Here is a 25,033-nt window from a genome sequence, read left to right as displayed (position 1 = left end):
GTTCCCTATTCTATGGACCTAGAACCCATGTGTGGTACCTCTGGTGTGGCTTAACCCCATCATTAGCTGAGGAAGGTGTTCCCGACGTCCAGTTCCTGGGCTCAGATTCAATACACTGATAATGCTATTTTTTTTTTTTTTTTACCCTACTTTTCCTCTATCAGACACAAGATCTTTCCGTCACCTCCACTCCAGGAAGAATTTCAGTACTGCCCTCTTCTACATGCCCAGTTGTTAGCCTGAAGCATGCACCACTGAGACTTAACTTCATCACCTCAATTACTGGAGTTATTATCTGGGTCTTGTCTAACCAGCATCCACCAGACTTCATTGCAGGCACCAAAATTCTGAGGGGAACCTGAGGCCTTGGAATAGCAACTTCCGATACCAAACTTTGTACCCTCACTTATTTGAGAGCTCTTGTCCCATTTTATGTCCTGTTACTGATAAAGAGATGCTTGTTTCTCAACTCATGTTCAGAACAGAGCTGACATTCTCCTTACCAAATACTTCCCTCACTTTAGAGAAAAGCTCTTATTTCCACCAAAGGAAGGAAGACAGTCTCTTTCTTTAAAATAAATGGTCTATATTATTAGTGGCACAATACCAATGACAAAAAGACAAAAATTTTTATCTTTATAAAAATGCTAAGTAGAGAATACTGGCAGAGTAACAGAAGTCAGGAAATAAATCAGATTTTTCTCCTTTAAAACTGTCCCTGTGTTTTACTAAGGTTTTCCCACTTTCTCACTAAAACACTCATTTGTATTGCACTGATAAACCTGCGTTTCTTTCCATGTGATTCAGTATGCAATATATTTTATCCTGTGTGGCCACAATACTACAACCATGCTTACTAAAAAGGACAAAATTAATTTCTTAAAAGTTAAGCAATTTCTAGGGCACCTGGGTTGCTCAGTCAGCTGAGCATCCAGCTTCAGCTCAGTTCATGATCTTACAGTTCATGAGTTTGAGAACTACATCCGGCTCCCTGCTATCAGGGCAATGCCTACTTCAGATCCTCTGTCCCCATTTGCTCCTCTCCGCTCACACTCTCAAAAATGAACATTTGGGGGACCTGGGTGGCTCAGTTGGTTAAGCATCCCAGTCTTAGTTTCAGCTCAGGTCATGATCTCATGGTTCATGGGTTCAAGCCCTGCCATCAGGCTCTGCACTGACCACATGGAGCCTACTTAGTATTCTCCCTCCCTCTTTGCCCCTCCCCCATTGGTTCTGTCGCTCTCTCAAAACAAACTTTAAAATAAATAAACACGTTTAAGTTAAGCAATTTCTAAGACTGAGAAATCATCCTGGTAATGGTATAATGATCCAATACCACATCTCTTTCACTTTAAAGTTTATAGATACTTGATCCTTAATATTTAGAAGAGGTATCACCAAACTACTGCCCCGAGCTGGCCATTTTCATTGCAAAAGACACATCCATTTAGGTATTATGTTTGTGCCAAGATGCAGAGCAGTTGCAAGACATTATATGGGCAGAAATATTTGTCTACCCTTTATAGACTTTACAGAAAGTTTGCCAACACCCAACTGAGAAACTATCTTTCAAAATTAAACTGCATACATCTTAACAGGTGTCATGAAACCTCTATGCCTCTTTTTAGGCACAAGAGATGGTCTCTATTCTTACTTTGCAACACATAGGTTTTATCTATTTTGCAATATGACTACAATTCATACCAGTTTGCCCTTTTCTTGGTCATTAAACATTAAAACGTAATTAAGGCTTTGATGACAAAAGTATATTCCCTATTGAAAAAGCATGCTTACATCTAAATAAAAATGCCATTACAGAATCATAAACCTCTTATGCTAAGGCTGGCACCTATAATCTATTTTCAAATCAACGTCACCTGGTCTCACTGAGCTTGTTCTATTAATATAATGTCCATTTAAGAACGGTAAGCCAAGGGGCGTCTGGGGGCCTCAGTCAGTTAAGCATCCAACTTTGGCTCAGGTCACAATCTCATGGTTCGTGAGTTTGAGCCCTGCATTGAGTGCTCTGCTTTCAGAGCCTTCTTCAGACCCTCTGTCCCCCCCTCTTTGCCCTCCCCTACACAAAAGCACACTCTCAAAGCCAAAAGAAAGGTTCTCTTTCATCCCAACTCACCAGCCCATTATCTGTTCATTTTAGCATCCCAGAAAAAGGAAAGAGAAATGTAGTGGAGGTAGCTAGTCAAACTCCAGCTTAGAACTGTTATTTCCACAAAAAGCATGATGTGTAGAATGCAATTCTTAAAGATTTGAAAGCACTGAACTCCATCTTTGTAATTAGTTCACAAGGACATGACTTACCACCATTAAAAGTACAACGATTACATTTCAGGAAACTGGTGAAACTGACTTCAAATATTAAATCAGATCAAGCTTAATTTATAGCTGAAGATAATGCCAAAAAATGAAGCAAAGACTCAAATAGCTAAATTTTAGTTCACAGAGAACTCAACCAGATGTTTCTTGTCATATACAACCAATTAGAATAGGATCTGCCTGTGTAATCTAACATGTACTTTTAAAACGATACACTCTATGTTCCTTGGACTTCATGTTGAATAACATGGTGTTAAGCAGTGAAGAAAATTAATTAAGCAGTGAAGCTAAAATTTACACAACAGCTACTGTGTGCCCAGGATTTACATCAGGTGGTCTACATGATTTTTGTCCTCATAGTAGCTCTTCAGGATATTAACATCTAAAAGCATTAGGTATCTGGATTAAAATCACAGATCCTAAGGTGCAAAGTCAGTTTTCAAACCTAAGTGTGACTATTTTCACCATACTACTACCTGTCAATATGTTAGATTCACCATTTTTTTAAAGCTTCCTAGTGACACCAATGTACAGACAAGTTTGGGAATCATTACTCCTTGGGCTCTTATGCATACCAATAGGATACTATTGCACTGAACATGCCACAGAAGTGTCCTTCCAAAAGATCTTAGGATTTGACATGCTATAAACTTCAATCATTGTGCCAGATTGTTTCTACAAATACCAAGGGTAAGTGGAGTGAAACTACAGGCTAAATTAAACATCATCAAATGACTAACTGCACAATTTATGGCTCTTAACAAGGAAAGCCCAATTACAAAACCTTTTAAAGTAGGTACTGACTTACACTTTTCCAAGCTCTTAACTAAAAACTTTTCAGGTCCATGTGTCCCAAAGTGCCATATTTTATAACAATCGTTATGTCTTTTGGATCATCATTTTTTTAAGTTCTAGCATGCAGTCCTAAAGCAAGGAACTATCATCAAATAGCAAAATAGAATAAAGATTTGTTTGATATGCTCCACCCACCCCCTATGGCTAGGTGGCCACTATAACCTCCAGAAACAGAACTATTAAAGAGCCGTGAGGCGCCTGGGTGACTCAGTAGGTTAAGCGTCTGCCTTCAGCTCAGGTCATGATCTCACAGTTCATGAGTTCCAGCCCCACATAGGGCTCTCTGCTGTGTACACACAGCCTGGTTCAGATCCTCTGTCCCCCTCTCTCAAAAATAAACCTCAAAAAAAAAAAAAAAAAAAAAAAAACCCTTAAAAAAAAAAGTAATATCCAGCTCTCAAATAGTGATATCCTATTATTTAAATAGCCCAAGCAATATAGCCTTAAGTTTATCATGTAATAAGCCAAAATAAAATTAAAATCTCATTTAAAAAAAAAACTTCTAAAGGGTGTGTCTTTTCTAATCCAGGTACCTAGATTCTAATAAGAGTACTTCTTAATCAAACATCTTTTATAAAACTTGTGAGTAGATTACGGAGCAATGAGAATGTGGTATCAGGTTAATATAGGTTTGGGGGGGGGGGTCAAAAACAAGTCATTTCTGACATATTACTAAGTTTAAAATATGTTCATATAACCATATTTTAACAACAGTATATAATAAACACTAGTAAAAGGAACTTAAAAGTATTTGTATATAGGAATCAGGCCCTTCAAGACAGTGAATTTTAATAGTTAATACAAATCTGATGTTATCAAATCAATATTATTTTTAGGTTAACACTTCTACATTTATTTCAACTTCAATAGAAATATTTATGGAAATATAAATTATTCTAATCCTTATCTTAATATAAAGCAAATAAGATACAATTTTTGAAATGCTATTTTAAACCCATTACCATAAGATTTTTGTTCATTAATTACATTTCATACCAAAAAACAGGGGGCGCTGAGAGCAGGGAGGTAGTAGTAAAAGGGAAGGATTACAAAGGAGGGAACACCAAAAACCTTCTGGGGGTGACATAATATTGTTCACTACCTTGATTGCAGTGATGGTTTCACAAGTCAAAGGTTATCCAATTATATGCTTTAAATGTGTAGTTTATGTCAAGTTATACTTTAATAAAGTGGTTTGTAAAAAAATAACCTGCTACAGAGAAACTGAGTATGAAGCGGCCCAAAGTACTTTTTTTTCATACCTCCCTGGTCGATTTCAGAGTTCAACAATTCCACATCAGATGTACAGTTGAACTAGTTTCTGTGCTGGTGAGCTCCATTTCAATTATGGTCCAAACTGTTTACTAGCTACCCATTATTCAGACAGCAAGTTAAAATTATGCTAAGCTTTAATGGTTCTATTGAAATACATGTGTACGGATCCACCAGCTCAGTAACCAAACTTGCTGCAGCTATCATTTAATAAGTAGAATAACCACACGACCATATCTTACCATGCTTATAAAAGGTAAACTACTAAACACATTCTTTATCAATGTGTGAATGCACGATAAACATTACTTAGCTACTGATAAATGAGAATTAAGGCCAAAAAAAATTTATCTGAATATAAAGCAGAAAATTCCAGAACATTTTTAAGAAATCTTTCCTGAAAGCTATTCCGTGGACACAGGTAGATTTTAATGTAAACCAAATTTCTCAGGTCCCTTCTAGTTTATGTTGTTACCAAATACATTTTCCATCTGATAGATTTCATTAATCTGTTAACCAAATGGTGCAATCTAAGAGTCCCAAACATTCAATATGTGATACTGACAGAGCTTTGTCAAAACATACTTCTAGTTCTTCTGTGGCCATAACACTACATTTAACTTTTGATGACTAGATTGCATTGTGGCATATTATATAGTAATTTAAAAGAGAACTTTAAGCTAGATCGAACACTTTGTTACCACTCTAACTCATCCTCTGGGTTTTGTGGGGGTAAAACTGTGTTTTTGTTTTTGTTTTTTTTAATTTCCCCATCACTACCAGTCTCAGTGTGAACAAAAAAATCTGGCTTCTGTTGAAAGCTGGGGGGGTCTGGGCAGGATCTTGAGGTAGAAACAGCAAAAAACACTGCAGCCTTCTGAGAAAATACAATTTAAAACATGAAAAAACTCTGAGAATTAGCTTAACCTGACCTAAAACCTACATTTTTGCTCTGAGATTATACTCTTTACAATCAACATATATTTAAACATGGATGGAAATGGGATGAGGGAAGCTAAAAGCAAATGCAGGTAAACAAAACCAGAAAAATCAAAATACAAATATACACAGCCAAATTACTCTTCCAGTCAGCAATGAAACAAATGATTCTAAAATTAATATGCAAGTGAAAAATAAAGTGACTGTTTTAACATTCATTTAATAAACTTGTTAAGCATTTGATAATAAAAAGGCTATTTTCCATTAACTTTCTTTTTCTAAACTAAGAAAGTAATCACTATCTTTAATAAAGAAAGTATAACTTTAATAAGTAAATAAAGCACATTGTGTTTAGACACCAATACCTTGAACACTACAGAGAACGACAATCTTCTGAAAATCCAGTTTATTTTCCATGTGTGGACAGATCCAGTCAGTGTGATCAGTTTTTCTGCATGTGTAATAATTTATCAAAATAAGTTTTCCCACAAGACTCTTCCATCAAGTCTGAAAGTCCTGGTCTGACAACATACCCAAATAAAATTCTTGAAAATCGTCTCTTAAAATTTGGAAGAAAGTGTGTCAAGTCTTTCCTGTAAAGTTTACTGAACTACAAATGGCTAAAGAGCAATTTATGTTTTAAAAGGTGACTAGTACAACACTTGAGTTCAGGAAATTAATGTTTTAGTGCACTTTGCTCCAGTTTTAGCCAACATGCTACATTGTCCTTTGGGGGGGGGGGGCACAAAGTGGACTTGAGGATTTCCATTGTACGAAAAGATATGACTCTGCAAGCAAACAGTGTAAGCTGCCTTTTTTCTTAAGACCTGGACATTTTAAGACAGAAGCTTTGCAAAACATTACACAATTTTTTATTATTAAATGAGAAAATCTCATTTGTTACATCGTCACATTGCTAGTCAGAGAAATGCTGCAGTGATGAAGATAGTCAATGTTGGATCAACCAAAGTCCTCATTTCTACAACATTCATTTACAAAGAAATAATGTTCAACACAGCCCAACACAACATTCTTGGTTTTCTTCATAGTGAAGTCCCTCAAAAAAATCATCTTCTAATGGGGTATTTTACTACATAAATTATAGTTCTTCATTTTTACAATTCACCCCAAACTGCATGAGAGATGTATCACACTAAAATTTCTAAAGCTGTTAGGAAATCCTTCACACATCGTCATCATCTGATGTGTCACTGCTACTTGTCTCTGTGTCATCATTCTCAATAGTGGGTTTGAAAGTGCTGTTTTTCCAGGGTCCAAACTTGAAGTCACAGATCAGGCCATTTTTCAAAATACCATTTTTCCTCAGACCATTCTTCTGTAACTAAAAGATCAAAAATAAGTAAATTAAATAAACAATCTATCCTCCAGGGGTAACTTCGAAATTAAAAATACTGTAATAATTCAATGTAACCATGAATATATTAATAAAATTGTATTCTACCCTGAAAATCCCAGATGGTATCATTTCTGAAAAACTAGTTAAATATAGGTAATTGATCCAACTGTACTAAAAAATATTTCCCAGGAATAACCTTTACCTTTGAGAGAACCACAATTAACATCTATCAAACCAAAAAATAAGTAAGATTAGTGTGTATTAGCATAGTAGAAAGAACATGGATTGTAGATACAGACAGGGTGAGTGCCACTATCACTTGTTAAGGTACTAATAAGCATTCCCAAATTTTAATTTCCTTAAGTGAAAGCTGTAATAAATACCTTCAGATGTTAACCAGAAAATAATCAGCAGCCATTAAAGCTTTAGCTGTTTTTATTATTCTGACCAAACTAGGCTATTAACACACCCTATAAACCGCTTTATTCACACTTTGCAGAATTAGAAGAATACTAACTATTCCAGTACTAAGTATTCAAGTTAAGGTGCACAAAATAACAAAATCAAATAGAGCCCTTTGCTTAACCGAAGACATTGTGATACTGGGGGGAAAAAACTAGTCTTTTCTTTCTGAAAATGAGAAATCAGAAATAAAAGGGTTGGTATGGTAATAAATAAGAACAGGGTCCAAAGATCACATATTTGGGGGGGGGGGGGGGGGGGGGATCCAAATTGGAAGCAATTAAAAGACACAAAATTAATAGTGCTAACATACACTCTATTAACTCTGGTCTTCTGAATTTCTTTAATGGAAAAAGAGACTCTGGAAATTTACACCAAAATCCCTAAATACAACCTTCTATAAGACCAAATCCAGCTACATAATATTATTGGAAACTGTCTATAAGTTTGACACTCTAGAGGGCTTCTTTTTTTAATTGTATTAGGTTAGGGTCCAAATGACAAGGGCTGCTTACATCATAGCTACTTTTGTCACAGACCTGACAAACAAGAGATAACAAGTCTGGAGTCTTAGCCCTCAATTTTCCTTTAACCCTATTTAATTCTCTATTTTCCATAGCAGATTTTCTTTCCCACCTAAATTCTACAGTTTGAACTTATCTTAAAATTACCTTCCCCTTCACTTTGAACAAATAACCTCCTACCACCTTTACTGAGAAAAGCCAAGGCCTATGTATGCATCCTCCGGTATTCTCAGCCACTGTGATGATTACAAATACACTCTGTCCCTTTTTTAAAGGTACACCTTTCCCATCCCCCAAAGTTCTATCCTTGCTTTTCACATCGTTATCATCAACGCTGCCTAATCTTACCACACCTTGCAATCAGCTGCAGAATATTGATGATAAAAAAAGCAAAAATACATGTATTTTCTCTAAATGTCTGCACTGGGCCCAAGAACATCTTAGTATGTTCTTTTTAAAAACCTCCTTTATTTCTGTTGATAATCAAACAATAGTCGGCTCATAGGTTGAAATTTCAAATCCTGCTGATTCTATTTCAGATCTTAGTTTCATCAAGACCATTTCTTACTATCATTCCTCTACTTTAGGCCCTCATTTATCCCTCCTCTAATTATTACAATATATTCCCAACTGATCATCCTGATTCTAGTTTTCCAAGGTACACTTCACACTACACCTGTACTTTCTCATGTACAAATGACTGTTTCACATCCCTAAAAAAACCTTCAGAACTTTCTAATCATAGAACACAATCTATACTTCTGGCATGGCATACAAGCACCTTTATAACAGGACCCCAATGTATTTTCCAACCTTGTATCTTGATTAAACTCCCAGAATACGATATCAACCAGATTTGGGCTCAACTTCCAACTCTACTACTAATAAACTGTTACCACCAAGAGAAAATTACACAACCTCTGTGCACCTTAGTTTCATCATCTATACAGGACTACTATCGGTGCCTACTTCATACAAATGCTATAAAAATACACTTAGCACAATAGCTAGAAGGCATTAAAAGTTCATATAATTTTGGGGCGCCTGGGTGGCTCAGGCAGTTAAGTATCCAACTTCAGCTCAGGTCATGATCTCACAGTTCATGGTTGAAGCCCCGCATCAGGCTCTGTGCTGACAGCTCAGAGCCTGGAGCCTGCTTCAGATTCTGTGTTTCCCTCTCTCTCTGCTCCTTCCCTGCTCATTCTCGGTCTCTGTCTCAAAAATTTAAAAAAAAAAAAAAAAAATTTTTTTTTTTTTATTTTAAAAAGAGTTCATATAATTTTACTTAAATTAGAAGGCCATGTAACTTATCATTCAAATGAGAGCACTTTTGAGAATGAAAGTGAGCACTTGCTATTACTAACTACAGCAGAATAACAAACTGGGATTCCCTAGAATAAACCAGGACTTAACACTTACCCTATTACTGTTAACATAATCTTTCATTAATAACTTTTCTGCCCCATGCTCCAAGAACTGTGAATCCCAACATACGTTCTACTCTTTTTGCCTTTGTTCACGCCTTGCAGAAGGAATGTCATTCCCTCATCTTACCTGTCAAAGGCCAATTCAAATCCAACTCCTCAGATACACTCTCCCAAAATACAACTGGAATTAATGCCTAGATTAATCCTAGGAATAGAAGTTCTATGTGGGCAAAAATCTTGTGGTTTTCCATTCTAGGTCAGGGCCTGGCATGCAGTAAGCACTCAAGAAACATCTGATGGATTTACATGACACGTATGCACGCATGCTGGCCCTCCCTCTCTCTCTTGCCCTCACTTTAAATATTTTGAAAACTATCACATTCTGCTTTATGTGGGAACACTTCTTACCCTCATTTAATTGTCACTCTATGAAGAAGCTCATCTATGTAAAGTCCATAACATCTCGGGCATAGTGATTATTTGGTGTTTGTGAAATTTAAAAACAGAAGCTTGAAATCAGATGCTCCTATGTTATCAAATAAAATATAAATCCTTTTATTAACAGTATCAAGCCCTAATGATTTTTCAGGCATCTACACGTCAAATGAGAGGTAATCGTTAATATCGTACTAACAGATGTATCCACGTCCTTATCATCGGTTCAGAAAAATTTATACTTACATGCCACTGCTCTCCAACATACAGTATGCACAAAATTCTTATGTCATATTTTATTACCACATTTTTAGTAAGATTTTCTCTACCTGCCCCAGTTATGACAATGTTTAAAGCCAACTATCTCAGTCAGACGATATTTGTATTCTTTGAAACTACTACCTTGTACTTATCACGAGGTTACAGCACCTGGTAGATTTCTCTTGATGGCCTTTTCCTAGTTCAGAACAAATTGTTTAGAGAGATTCACAAACTGGTAAATCCATACAATGGACTAGTAACTCACCAAACATGGGTGAGTTTCAAAAGCATGAAAGTGGCCAAATCCAAGACTATATAATTAATGCTTGGTTCAATTACTAAAAACATTCTAGAAGCAAGCTATGGTGACATAAAACAAATCAACGTCCGCCAGGGACTGGAACTGGAAGTAAAAGAACTGAATGCAAAAAGAGATGATGGTTTACACAACTATATACACCTGTAAAAACTCAGCCAACCATACACTTAAAGTCAAACTTCTATATGTAAAATATATAGTACAATAAACTTGACCAAAAACCCTTCACAACTATCACCCATCATTAACTTCACAACGATGTTGTGAACAACACATGGCTCAGTAAGAACTTCTGAATAAAAAATTTAAATTCTGAAGAAATATGAAAATGGAAAGTAAGTAAAATTATCTGTTCACAGATGACATGACCTTTTATGTAGAACACCCTCAAGATTCCACACAAAAATTTTTGAACAAAAACAGCAAAGCTGTATACTGATCCATACACAAAAGTCAGTTGTGTTTCTGTAACAATAAATAATCTGAAAAGGAAATTAACAATTCTATTTACCATAGTATTAAAAAGATAATACTTAGGAATAAGTGTAAGGAATAAACTTAACCCAAGGAAGTAAAAAACTTCCACAAGACAAACTATAAATCACCGCTGAAAAATTTTTAAAAAGACCAATAAATGTAAGGGCATCCTATACTCCTGGGTTAGAAGACTATTACTAAGATGTGAATATTACATCCAAAGCAATCTACAGGTTCAATGCAATCCCTAGCAAAATCCCAAAGGTATTTTCTGCAGAAACAGTAAAACTCATCCAAAATTCATATGGAATCTCAAGGGATTCCAAATCACCAAAACAATCTTTAAAAACAACAAAGTTGGAGGTTTCATGCTTTCTGATTTCTAAACTTATTACAGACTTGCAATCATCAAAACAACATGGTACTGGCATAAAAACAAAGACCAATGGGGCACCTGGGTGGCTCAGTCGGTTAAGCGTCTGACTTCGGCTCACATCATGATCTCAGTTTGTGGGTTCAAGCCCTGCATCAGGCTCTGTGCTGACAGCTCGGAGCCTGGAGCCTGCTTCAGATTCTGTGTCTCCCTCTCCTCTGGCCCTTCCCCTCTTGAGCTCTGTCTCTCTCTCTCTCTCTCTCTCTCAAAAATAAACATTAAATTTTTTTTTTTTTTTTTTAAAAACAAAGACCAATGGAACAGAAAGCCCAGAAATAAATCCCTTCATATACAGTCGATCCTTGAACAATGCAGGAGGGGTTAGGAGCACCAACTCCCCTCCTAACACAGCTGAGAATCCACCAACTCCCCTCCTAACACAGCTGAGAATCCATGTATGACTTTTGACTCCCCATACTTAATTACTAATAGCCTATTGTTGACTGGAAGCCTTACAGATAACAAAAAGTCAATTAACATATTTTGTATGGTATATATTAGACATAGTACTCTTATAATAAAGCTAAAGAAAACATTAAGACAATCATAACAGAAAATACATGTATATTACTGTAAAGAATGTGCATATAAAATGGGACACAGGCAGCTGAAACCTGTGTTGTTCAAGAGACAATGCATACTCAAATGATTTTTGACAAAGTTTTGAGATATCTACATGCAAAAGAATTAAGGTAGTCCTTGCAACACAAACAAAAAACTAACTAAATGGATCCAAGATCTAAATGTAAGAACCAAAACTACAGAACAATAAGAAGAAAACACTAATGACATTAAGTTTGGCAATAATTTCTGGAATATGACATAACAGTACAGGAAACTAATGGAAAACAAGAGATAAACTGGACTACATCAAATTTAAAGCTTCTTTGCATCAAAGAATACAATCCAAAGAGTAAAAAAGGCAAACTACAGAGTATGAGAAAATTATCTGTAAATCATAGAAGATTGAAAATCCACAACACATACAGAAATGCCACAACTCAGCAACAACCTGATTTAAAAATGGGCAAAGTACTTGAATAAATGTTTCTTCCAAGAGGATACACAAATGACCAGTAAGTACATGAAGAGTCAACATCAACTAACCAATACAGAAGTGCAAATCAAAACCACAAAGAGATACCCACTTAACAACCATTAGGATAGCTACTAACCATAAACAAACAAATTCTTGAGCACCAATGGTGGGAATGTAAAATGGTATAGCTACAGTGGAAAAATAGTATGGTAGTTCCTCAAGTTAAACACAGATGACCACATGATCTAGCAATTCCAATTCTAGCAAACATTTCCTAATACTCTTTCAAAAAGGAGACTATGAAGACAAAAAAAAAAAAAAAACCAGGATGTGTTAGAGCATTAAATATTCTTATGTAAGGAAAAGGTAAAAGGTGAAGCCATCTGGGAAGCTACTGATGTTTTCTATTTTTTATCCCTATACTATTTTTTAAAAAAAGTCTGGAACATGACAAATCATAGACATATTATTTACACTAATTCCCAAACACTGCAGACCTGTTTAAAACAAAGGCAATTCCGGGGTGCCTGGGTAGCCTCTGTCTCTTGGTTTTGGCTCAGGTCATGATCTCGCAGTCCGTGACTGAGTCTCACAAAGAGCTCCATCCACACTGTCAGTGCAGTCTGACCTATGCTGTGATGGCTAATAAATTCCTAAGTAGGAAATTCCTTAAAAAATGCTTAATGTAATATGTTGTTCTCATTAAGAAAAGGCAATTTAAAATGAACCTGTATGATTCAGGTCCTCTTACCTGTTCACTAATAACTTGGAATTCTCTCATTTCATCCTCAGTTAAGGGAGCACACGTTTCATCATTTTCACTGTCTTCTTGCCAGCCCATCTCCTTTAATAATCTGAAAAAAGGACAGGAAATAAGTAAATGAGAGCTTCTCCCAAGTAAGATAATTCCACTTATATTATGTGCAAGAAAACACCATCCAGATCCATTACACACAGTCCTCAAAATACATAAAGAGCCTTTTTACTCTGTTTTTGAATCTTTCTGAAAATGAACCAGTAAGCTTAAACCCCAATAAGCTTCAGAATAAATTGCACAATTGCTTTACCTTGTTGTCAGAGGTTCTCTAGGCTGGAAATTTGCAAAAGGGTCTCTAGACACTGAAAAAATTTTGCTAAATTCTTACACTAAAAGTAAAAGCAATACTCCTCATTTTCTTTAACACCACAACAATCCATCATATTCTTAGCTACTCATTAAGTTTTTTACTTTGAAGACAAAAGATTGAGTTATATAACTCCCTACTTTGCATTTTACACTGTATTTTTCTGTTGATACCACCTGTCATCAACCTTAACACATAATTCAATTTGAAACTGGCATTATGCTCTACAATAACAGAAAGACAACTTTTTTAAACACTCTTAACTAGGATCCAAATAAGTAAAATCATAAGGTTATTCTCTTTTCCTTCCATGTTTTAAAGAAAATACCTCCATCTTAGGCAAAGAGAATCCCAAAGGGGAGAGAGGGGGAACCAACCACTTTCTCCACTCAGGTAAACACCACCACCATAGTCATAGCTGATGCATCTGACTCAACAATTTCAAAGTTTCGGCCACTTACATATATATAGCATGTATTGGTCTGTTAATAATTTGTTTTCTAATAATTATATCTCTTAAATATTTGTTACTCTATGGCTACTCATCTTTCAACTTGAGCCTGCCACAAGAGTCCTGTACCTTTTCAAATAATCTCAGAATATCAATGTTCAGAGAATCTGAATAAAATTTAACACTACACTCATACTCTAAATGTAAAAAGACCAAGATCACTAAAGTAAAATAACTTGCCTACCTGACAGCAAAGAAGGAAACAGAATTCTGGTTTCCAGCTTCCCAAGTTAGTATATACTGTACCAAACCCTCTAGACCAAAATGTCATAATCACCGTTAATTACTATCCTTTTAATCACTTAACACTACTTTTCCAACACAGTCTTCACTCTTTAACCTAGATGGCTTCCCTGTGGAATGGTATTTTCATTCCCAATGCCATCCAGACCAGAGTCTACATATTTAGATTGGTAAAGCAATCTAACTTCTTTTGCTAGATACTCACTAGTTTCACTATTAAAAACTGCATGTTAACCAAACAATAATGCAAACAAAACAAGTTATTTCAAATTGTATAAAAGACAAGTATTCCTAAATGTCCATTCTCACATCTTTCTGCTTCCAGAGGGTGTAACTGTTAACTGTTCCTGAAATAGCTTTCAAAACAAATAATTTTCCCCACAGTTAGGAATATACTGTGACTGTTATTTGTACCTTTACTTCTCATTAGCGTTTCTCCTTGTGCTCTTTCACAATACTACCAAATCACCCTTACACCACTTTCACAATAACTACATACTAAGTGTTTCCAAAGGCTTTCCACTTCCTCAAGAACAAACTCCTTAACTTGAACACCATGACCACAAATTCAAATTCTTACATTAGAAAAAGCATAGGTTTAGAAGCAGAAGACTTGGGCCACAAACAGGTAAAGAACAAAGGTAAATTCCTTCACTTCCCTGAGCTATTTCTTCATCTGAAGCAATGACAGTGCTTGACTAATCTGGAAGGCCCTGCCTCTTCAACATCACCTCTAATTCCATTAAGGACTATACTCTCCTGTCAAGATACTCCACTCCTTGCTCCTAAAACAAACGAGGTTATGTATTCAACCCTAAACATCCCTTCACACCCTCTTCTTCCAAAACGACTATCCAGTTATCCACTTAATAAGATAATGTTTCACCTTTAAAGATTTAATTTAGCTCTGAATTACAACTTTCTGACTGGTACTCAAGCTATGAGATTTACCCCAAACTCCCCCTGAATTTCTCTGGCACTCATTTGTGCTAATTCATTTGATGCTTTTAACAACAACTACCCCCTCTAACATTCAAGCTATCCTCACTATCTGGATGATATATTGAAACTTGACAACTGGGGCACCTGGGTGGCTCAGTTGGTTGAGCGTCCAACTCTTGGTTTTGTCTCAGGTCATGATCTCACAGTTTCTGAGTTCAAGCGCCACATGTGGCCCTGTTCTAACAGCACAGAGCCTGCTTGGGATTCTCTCTCTCCCTCTCCCCTTTCCCCATTCACACTGTCTCTCTCTCTCTGTCTCTCTGTCTCTCTCTCTCTCATAATAAGTAAACTTAAAAAAATAATTAAGAAACTTGACACCAAATTAAAAATACCATATTTTTCCTATTTTACATTTTCTATAACTTTTCATTTTATATTTTAGTTTACACATGTGAGCAACACAATCTTCATCCTTGTGATCTGTATCGCTGACACCTGGTTTGTTAAATTCAATTAATGTAAGTACTTAATATGCACACAACTTAAGAACCAAAGTTTACAAGAAATCTAACGCCATGGAAAAGAAATACCACCTCCTTTTCAAAGAAATAAAACCCCACATCTAGAAGAAGCCATTAACTTTGTTACCTAAAAAATGTATTAATATATTATCTGTGGAACACATACACAACATATACTATATTAAGCAGAAAGAAAACTCAAGCTAAAAAATTCTGGCTTCCACTCAGGTCATGATCTCAAGGTTCAGGAGTTCAATCCCTGGATTGGACTCACTGCGCCAAGCCCACCTGGGATCCTCTGACTCTCCCCCACTCACCCTCTCAAAAATGAATAAACATTTTAAAAAGTTAAAATGTTTCCGGGGCGCCTGGGTGGCGCAGTCGGTTGGGCATCCGACTTCAGCCAGGTCACGATCTCGCGGTCTGTGAGTTCGAGCCCCGCGTCAGGCTCTGGGCTGATGGCTCGGAGCCTGGAGCCTGTTTCCGATTCTGTGTCTCCCTCTCTCTCTGCCCCTCCCCCGTTCATGCTCTGTCTCTCTCTGTCCCAAAAAAAAAAAAAAAACGTTAAAAAAAAAAATTAAAAAAAAAAAAAATGTTTCCAAAGTAGTAGTAGGTTTACTTCTTTTTACTGATTTGGAATTCTTTTTAGAACACACAACATTTCCACAAAATAATATTAGGTCTTAAAAAAAAAAGACATATATATAATGAAATATTCATTTAAGTAGTCATCATTGATAATCTCCTTATGCAGCATGGGTTCCCACCCATCCCCGCTACAGCTTATTCCAATTTAGAATGTTCTCTTCTTGCTCTATTTAGCTTAGTTCCTAAACCCTATTCTCTCCATTTTCTCCTGTTAGTCACCACCAGAGGATCAAACTGTATTGAGGTGTGGAACTTCAAATCTCTCTTCCCGGAGTCTTCATGAATCAAAGAAACCACCAAAATACTTCCTACACTAAATATGTCTGCAAATGAAGAAATAATAATGAAGTGTTAAAATTAAAACACTCATTATAGGTATCGGGGTTATCAAGAATATTTTCAAACAAGTATGGCTCAACTTTCTTTTGCTACAAAATACTGAAGGCATATATAAAAATCAAAAGGCATTAAGTTTCAACTTTTTTTTACCACAGTCTTAAGAGATTTTATAGGTAAATAATTTACCTTTATTTTATCGCCTATACTGTATCTTCCCTAAAAGAAAACTCATCTTTTACTATCATTAGAACGTCTGGTTTGTATACTTTCCTTTCTATGGACAAGACTTCTTTTCTATCAACTGTCTGAATAGAAATATTTAAAGGACTACTGGTAAAAATGGAAAGTGGAAAAAACATCTTTGGGTACTAACAAAGCAGAGTCTAATTAGGTGTGCCCATGTGACCAATCAACTTCATTCCTAGTAATGTTTTATACACACTTATACAAATGTTTACGGATATAAATACAAGTATGATCGCACCAGCACTACTTATAAGAGAGAAACAGATCCCTGATAGAGAAATTATGTCACAAATTATACCTATACTACAGAACAGTAGCTTCAAAGGGGGTATATAAGATGATATACTAGAATAATGGGAAAAAATACTGGAATGTCTACTTATGCCTATATTCTAAAAAAGGAATTAATGCTTACTATTATTATTTTCTGCATCACAGGACACTGCAGACATTACTCAGCCTAATCTCAGCCACAATCTATATAGTATGAGGTAAACGGGAATTCTACAGCTGGGGTGGGAATAAAAAGTGTAGTTACTGATCCATTCATACTAAATGTACAGTAATAAAATACAGTTTGCCCAAACAAGGAAATTTATAGATATTACCTAGTTAAGTCAGCTCGAAATTCATCTAGCTAAATTAACTCTCATCAAAAGGGCATTTGCATTTATCATCAGCCCAATAAATTATTTTAAGGAAAAATGAAGTCCACGTTAGTATGGGATTATAAAAATCAAAACAAATGCCTGTATTCTAATATACAATAGTTACAGTTGCATCTAAAAAGAGCAGAACATACTTTGGTAAAAGGGAACCAAAATCATCAGGATAATAAATAATAATGAACTGGGCCAAAAAGACCAAAGACTTAAAGGAGTCTTTAATATAAATTTTTAAGTTATTCCACAGTAGGTATAGCCCACTTCCCCTTGTCTTAGAATTAAATGAAATTCTCTGAGAAATGGCATTAAACCAAACAGAAAGTCAAGTTGATCACTAAGGCAGTTAACAAGTATCACTTGACACTTAGCCTGGTCCCAGAAGGTGTTAAGAATTTTTAGTCAACAACAATTCAAGGGCACCTGGGTGGCTCAGCTGGTTAGATGTCCGGCTCCCGACTTCTGCTCAAGTCATGATACCACAAATCTATCAGTTGGAGCCATTCAAACTATCTTGATGATATAATTAAACCTGACAACTGGGGCACCTGGGTGGCTCAGTAGGTTGAGCGTCAGACTTTTGGTTTTGTTTGGGTCAGGTCATGATCTGCACGCAGGTTCCTGAGTTCGAGCCCCTCGTGGGACTTTCTGCTGACAGCACAGAGTCTGCTTGGGAATTTCTCGCTCTCTCTCTCTGCCCCTTCCGGCCCAACTGTCTCTCCCCCTCAAAATAAAATAAACAAAATTTTTTAAATTTCGTCTTACACAAAGCAGTTGCAGACTAATACATGATGATATAACTGCATATATTAGCATTTTCTTGCTTTAGAAGTTGTATTGGCAAACTGCATAAATATGTATGGAATCAAGCTTATAAAAATGAAAACTGTAGACTGAACAGTAATCTAAAATAATCCTAGTATCTATGGCAGAAGAGCTTAAGTTTTGGTGCCATAATTTCTCCCTTCATGGAGGAGTTAAATCAGTTGAAGTATATTTCTGTAACACAACTAAAGTCTTCTTTTAAAATTAAAACAAACAAAACAATCAAAAGCAATTAAGCAGAAGTCCACAAATCTTTCATTTACTAATGCTAAACCATGTGGTTTATTTCAAGACCACATGAAGGGTAAGGCATTTCTACAAAAAAATACCTGTTAACTATAGAGTTACGGGAAGGCCGGGAGAGTAAGGGGGGAGGCAGGACAAACATTCACTCACTCTCTCTCTCTCTCTCTCTCTCACACACACACACACACACATACACACACATACACACACACACACACACACAAATTGGTAAAAGGGCTTCATCAAAAGTTTTTTATTTCAAACAGTACCACTGAAACAGTGAAAAGACAACTCACAATGGGAAAAGATACCTGCAAATTATGCCTATGATTCAGGACTTATATTCAAAATATATAAAGAATGTTTACAATTAGACAAATACTTTAAACATGGACAAAGAATTTCAACAGAAGTTTCTTCAAAAAAGACATACAAATGGCTAATAAGTACTTGAAAAGATGTTCGTCACTGTCAGTTTTAAGGGAAATGCGTATTAAAGATACCTCTTGTTATCCACATATTAAAGATACCACAAAAAGATAGCACTTCATTTCATTTCCATTAGAATGGCTAAATTAGGGGTACCTAGATGGCTCAGTTGGTTAAGTATCTGACTCTAGGGGCCAGCTCAGGTCATGATCTCACTGCTACCCACTTGTGCTATCTCTCTCAAATAAAACTTAAAAAAAAAAAAAAATAGAAAAAAAAAGAATGGCTAAATTACAGGCAGATGGTAACAAATGTTGGTGAGAATATGGAGAAACTGGAACCTTCATATAATGCTGATGAGAATGTAAAACAGTACAGTCATTTTGGAAAATAGTTTGGCAGTTTCAAAATGTTAAACATATCAATTCCACTCCCAATATCTACCACCAAAATTTGTGGTAAATAACTCAATAAAACTGTTAAATAGATCACAACGTTTCCATACTAATATCAAAATCCTGTAAAGAACACAAAGAAAAGAATAAAAATGAATACTAACCTGTGTTCTGCCTCAAGCGAACTTGAAAGAACATCAGTTTGTGGGAAGGTTGAAGACCGAATGATCTGCTGGGAGATTACTGAGGCATTGCCATTTTCTTGTGGAATTTCATTTTCATCGAAGTTTCGGTTTATATCCCTTTCTTGGTGAGTACTATTGCTGTTATGCAAATTAAATGAGTCGTCATCCTGGTTTGGGGGGAGTTAAAAAAAAAGAATGAGATAGAGAATACAATTGCTAAAATTTTAATAGACTCTTGTTACATTTCCAGACAATACATAAATGTTATAATCATTAAATTTAGGAGACATTCTCAGACCATGTAAACTTAAGCTGTGAAGGATACCCCAAAGCTTTCCAACTATTTCTTCACGACTATTCAACAAAGGCAAATCAAAAGGATGAAGATAGGCAATGTGGAAAACAGAAGAAAACATTATTTTTGCACAGGAACACCAGAATGAGCAAAAACTGCTTCAGAAAGGAAGTCATTCTTTATGCAAATAAACAAACTAGCGTTGCTTTCAGGAAGATGATTATTTTGATAAAGTTTATTCAAAGGTCTTAAATGATTATTTGTCTAAATAGTTCAATGACATGTTAATGTCAAACCAAGAGTTACTACAAGTTCAATTACCTTCTCTGAGCCAGCATGACTTTCATCTTCATGTTCCTCTTCTACTCTATCCCTTTTCAATGCTTTCAAAAATTCACTCTTCTTATCAGTGCGCATACGTGTCAGTTTGGTTAGACGAGGTTGCTGATTAAGTTTGTCAACAGGTGAAGAGGAATTTGAGCGATTACACTAGAAAAAATTCAGAAATATTAATAAACATGTAGACAAAGCGTATCAATATAAAGTTCACAACTACCATAACTTCCTATTTCATCTTTATTCACAATACAAAACTGATTTTAAGTCTATTTTCTTCTATACCTGTATGTTTTATCTACCCCATTGAATGAGCAGATTCTTTCTTCTTCTATAAATTTTTTTTTAACATTTATTCATTTTTGAGAGACAGGCAGACAGAGCGTGAGCAGGGGAGCGGCAAAGAGAGAGGGAGACACAGAATCCGAAGCAGGCTCCAAGCCCTGAGTTGTTGGCAGAGCCCGATGTGAGGCCTGAACTCACGAACCGCGAGATCATGACCTGAGCTGAAGTGGGACACTCAACCGACTTGGCCCCCCAGGTGCCCAAAAGACTTTTCTTTAAAAAAAAACAAAACAGGGGAGCCTGGGTGGCTCAGTCGGTTGAGCGTCCGACTTCAGCTCAGGTCACGATCTCTCAGTCCGTGAGTTCGAGCCGCGCGTCGGGCTCTGGGCTGATGGCTCGGAGCCTGGAGCCTGCTTCCGATTCTGTGACTCCCTCTCTGTCTGCCCCTCCCCCGTTCATGCTCTGTCTCTCTCTGTCTCAAAAATAAATAAAAACGTTAAAAACCAAAACAAAACCAAAACAATTTTGTTATAGCATAAAACAATTAAGGTCTGGCAATACTGAAAACTACTGTTTTAAATTAAGAGGGTTTTTTTTAATTACTTTTTTTTGAGAGACACAGAGAAGGCATGTGTGCAAGCAGGGTGTGGGGAGAGGGAGAGAAAGAATCTAAAGCAGGCTCCACACCCAACACAGAGCCCGACCATGACATCATGATGTGAGCCAAAATCAAGAGCCAGATGCTTAACTGAATGAGCTGCCCAGGTGCTCCCTAAATTAAGAGTTTAAATACAGTTTTATAAAATATTCTAAAGCTATTTAAATATGCCTAAAATACATATAAGAGTGGTTTTTAAAACTGTGTTCCTCAGTTTTAGGGTCCTAATAATAGTTCCAATAAAACCTATTTTATAATTATTTACACACAGATACACAGAGGGTTTATCAGGTAGGATTTCACCAAGGAAAATATTTGTGGTTGGGCAAGAGGGAGGTAGGGAGAGACCTGTACTAGAGTCCTTTTGTTTTGGGGGTTCTGACAGTGGAATACATTAGAAAATAGAATGTTACAACTCCGTGTCACAAAAATCTGTAGCCATGGAAAACTACTGTAATGCTTAACTATTGGCAACACTATCTACAAACTATAAGGAATCTAAGCCACAATTACCAGCTATGAATGCTGGTCCCTTCATTCCAGTTCTAAATTTCTATGATTATGAGGGGCTATGATGTTCCAACAAAGTACTGAGAGCAATTTCAAATGTAGCAACATAGTCACAAGTGTCTTTTGATCCTCAACTAATCAGAGAACTCCCTGGTCTAGAAGTTTCAGAAACCTGGCCAAGTGACAAAAAAATACTTAAGCTACCAGGCATATTAAGTCCATAAGTAACAATATGCACCTTTCCCTCCCTCTTCTCCTCTCTTGCCCCTTAAGTGTTAACACTAATAAAACATGTTAATAAAATAATGAAATGTCCATCATACCCAATGGAAGATTATATGATACAAATCCTCATTTTCAGTCAAAGTTCAATCCTACAGCATAGCCTAACTCTTAACACAAATGTCAAAACTGCAACTGTCATAATTCTTTTCTTAAAAATTATTTGTGGCAATGGGAAGCCTAGGTGGCTCAATGGGTTGGGTGTCCAACTCTTGATTTCCACTCAGGTCATGACCTCATGGTTCATGGATTCGAGCCTCGCATCGGGCTCTGTGCTAACAACTCAGAGCCTGGAGCCTGCTTTGGATCCTGTGTCTCCCCCTCTCTCTGACCCTTCCCTGCTTGTGCTCTGTCTCTCAAAAAAACATTAAGAGGGGTGCCTGGGTGTCTGTCAGTTAAGCATCCCACTTCAGCTCAGGTCATCATCTCAGTTTGTGAGTTCAAGCCCCACATCAGGCTCTGTTCTGACAGCTCAGAGCCTGGAGCCAGCTTCACATTCTGTCTCCCCATGTCTCGGCCCCTCCCATGCTCATGCTCTGTCTCTGAATAATAAATAAACATTAAAAAAAATTTTTAATAAACTTTTAAATATATATTTAAATTATCCATACTTAAAGTGCAAAACTGATTAGCAAAGAGCAAAGTACTTGAATCAAGTTTTAGGGAAGAACTAAAATATCTCATTTTAATGTATTCATTTAATCAATCTATGCCTTTTGTTCACTATTACACTGTATGATTAAGATATGTTGCATTCCTCAGGAATAATTTTAAATAACATACCTCTTTCACTGAAGTTGTAGATGGGCTAAAATTCTTGGCAGTTGATTTAAAAGCATTGAAGTTGCCAACACCATATGTAGACTCATGAGGGAAAGAAGTCCCAACTTTATTTTCTTTAGTTTGGCTTTTCCATTGAGTAGGCTAGAGGAAAACATCAAACATTAATGTCTATCAAAAACAGATTATTCAGAGGAGAAAAACAAAGTGAACACAATACAGATGACTGTGTGTGACTCATAAAAATAATTATTGTATTACATCATTCCTACATATTTCTCTTCTTTTTCTACAACTAAAATCAAAGCCTGGTATTTAGACAAAAAACATCTGACTACATTACTATTTTTACAAGGTCTTACAAACCTGAAGTTAGGTTTGTTTTGCCTAATATCAAGAAAACACAAGTACGAGTTCCAAAAACCTAAAACTGAACACCAAGGAAACAGCACTATGTACTATTTAGCAAAACAAAATTTTATAGATTTACTACCAATAATATAAGAAAACACATACATGAGCAAACACACACATCATTTAAAAGATAATTAAAACTAATGATACACAATGGGTGAACTCTCCACTTTAAAGTCAGTATCCCACCAACAACCCCTCCCACTTTGGTATAAAATTTTTTAACATTCTATTCTCAAAGTAACCCAATTGGTACCAACTTAAAACTTGCATTTTAAACAATTTAGAACTTACTTTTGTAGGTGGAGCAGCAGGTTTAGGGACTAAGCCTTTATAAACACTTGGACCAGTCCCGTTCTTAACTGGTTGTGACTGAAGATTTCCTACCACTGGGAATCCAGATAGCTGTAAGTCTTTTGTATTACCTTTCTTAATGACCAGCATCCTTGGAGCTCTAGATTTAGGATTCGGAGGATATTCTGCATAAATAAAGCACGAGCAAGAGTTACATACAGTTTAAATTTTAGCATAAAATTAAACCACACACACACACACACACACACACACACACACACACACAGCATAATCCAATCCTTGATTATATTTAAAAATAATTGCTGCTTCCTGGGCAAAATAATTAAGCTAAATAAGTATAAGCTATATTCCTGCTTCAGAAATAAAGCTAAAACATAAACAGAATATAGCAAGGATTGCACAATGTCAAGTAACACAAATGAATTCAGCTGAACACTGGCCTAAAACGTTAATTTTTTTAATTGCAAATTTCATTCTAGTCTCCTAAGGCTTAGAATATAAAGTACATTATATTTTCCTCTTCTCCATTTTCAAAAAATAGTTTTTCTAACTCCTTCTCATTCTTATCTCACAAAGTTACTATCAATAAACAAAGAACTATAGTCCCTCAATTTCTAAATTGCTACTCAAGTTGTGACTAATAGAAAACAGAATTCTATTTTCACAATACCAAGTCATTCAAATATTTACTGGCCATCTAACTATAATGAAGGCATTATGTAAGTTATAGGGTAACAAACTCAATTCTTCTGAAGATAGTACTAGGAATAATTGCTAACAGAGCTGTTTTCTCAAGAGAAATTCAATTGCTAAAATATGAAAAACTGCCCATAGAGTTTAATTTTAATCCTAGAATTTAGTTAGTGTAGGTATTACACATGAGCATGTTCACAATTATTGTGGTGAAGTATGTCTTTCTTCCTTTACAAAAATTCTCTAAGTGTCAGTTTCATAGTTGAAGAGTTTAGAATAAAAGAATTAAGGGGAGAAAGCTTAGGAAATCTAAATCAAGATTAGCATTGTGTATTAAATAAGTTCCTGTGACATGCTGAGTTGCCTAAATGTTTGTGATGATGCCCCACCTCAAACAAACCAAACCAAAATTCCTACTGGATCATCTCAAAAACTAAACAAGGACTTATAGGGGCATGAAGAGACTCTCAAACTTCATCTGAGGCTTCAAAATCTTCAAAATATAGAGCTGGTATGCTACTTCATTTTACTGCTGATGTATAAAAGAACAAGAACCTAGAGCAAACTGAGCAAATCCTCTTAAAAGTTAAACACATGGCTAATCTACTAAGGCAAATATTCCAACTTCTTGGATGCCTTACAAGGCCCAAGGAATAAAGGCTAAGAAAGAAATCTTTGGTCACACAAAAACAGAAATTAAATCGGCAATATACAGCTTTTCTAAAGAATTTACACAATTAAGTCAACAAAACAAAAATTAAGTATAAAGATGTTTCAGGGTGCCCGGGTGTCAACGTTGATTAAGTGTCTGACTCTTGATTTTGGCTCACGTTATGATCTCACAGTTCATGGGATCGAGCCCCCCATAGAGGCACTGTGCTAACAGCATGGAGCTTGCTTAGGATTCTCTCTCCCTGTCTTTCTGCCCCTCCCCTGCTCAGACACATGTGTGCTCTGTCAAAATAAGTGAAGAAGAAGAAGAAGAAGAAGAAGAAGAAGAAGAAGAAGAAGAAGA

At 36.1% G+C, this 25,033-nt stretch overlaps 1 protein-coding gene and 1 long non-coding RNA gene across 3 annotated transcripts in view; one reads left to right on the top strand and one right to left on the bottom strand.

Annotated features, from left to right (window-relative positions):
* Nucleotides 1-6,249: 6,249 nt before the first annotated feature.
* GPBP1 (GC-rich promoter binding protein 1) overlaps nucleotides 6,250-25,033 on the bottom strand; it is a 75,511-nt gene continuing 56,727 nt past the window's right edge. For both annotated transcript variants that reach the window (XM_049649487.1, XM_049649488.1), the window contains 6 exons: nucleotides 23,305-23,489; nucleotides 22,600-22,740; nucleotides 20,067-20,234; nucleotides 19,430-19,617; nucleotides 12,886-12,988; nucleotides 6,250-6,742 (listed from right to left, as the gene is read on the bottom strand). In XM_049649487.1, the coding sequence (XP_049505444.1) occupies nucleotides 6,584-6,742; nucleotides 12,886-12,988; nucleotides 19,430-19,617; nucleotides 20,067-20,234; nucleotides 22,600-22,740; nucleotides 23,305-23,489 (944 nt within the window). In that variant the 3' untranslated portion in view covers nucleotides 6,250-6,583. The remainder of the gene's footprint in view (nucleotides 6,743-12,885; nucleotides 12,989-19,429; nucleotides 19,618-20,066; nucleotides 20,235-22,599; nucleotides 22,741-23,304; nucleotides 23,490-25,033) is intronic.
* Nucleotides 24,510-25,033, top strand: part of LOC125935650 (uncharacterized) — a 1,215-nt gene continuing 691 nt past the window's right edge. The window contains exon 1 of the long non-coding RNA XR_007461734.1: nucleotides 24,510-24,805. This is a non-coding gene — a long non-coding RNA (uncharacterized LOC125935650). The remainder of the gene's footprint in view (nucleotides 24,806-25,033) is intronic.

This window comes from Panthera uncia (assembly GCF_023721935.1).
Source record: "Panthera uncia isolate 11264 chromosome A1 unlocalized genomic scaffold, Puncia_PCG_1.0 HiC_scaffold_17, whole genome shotgun sequence".
NCBI classification, from domain to species: domain Eukaryota; kingdom Metazoa; phylum Chordata; class Mammalia; order Carnivora; family Felidae; genus Panthera; species Panthera uncia.
This window is presented reverse-complemented; position numbering and strand designations above follow the sequence as displayed.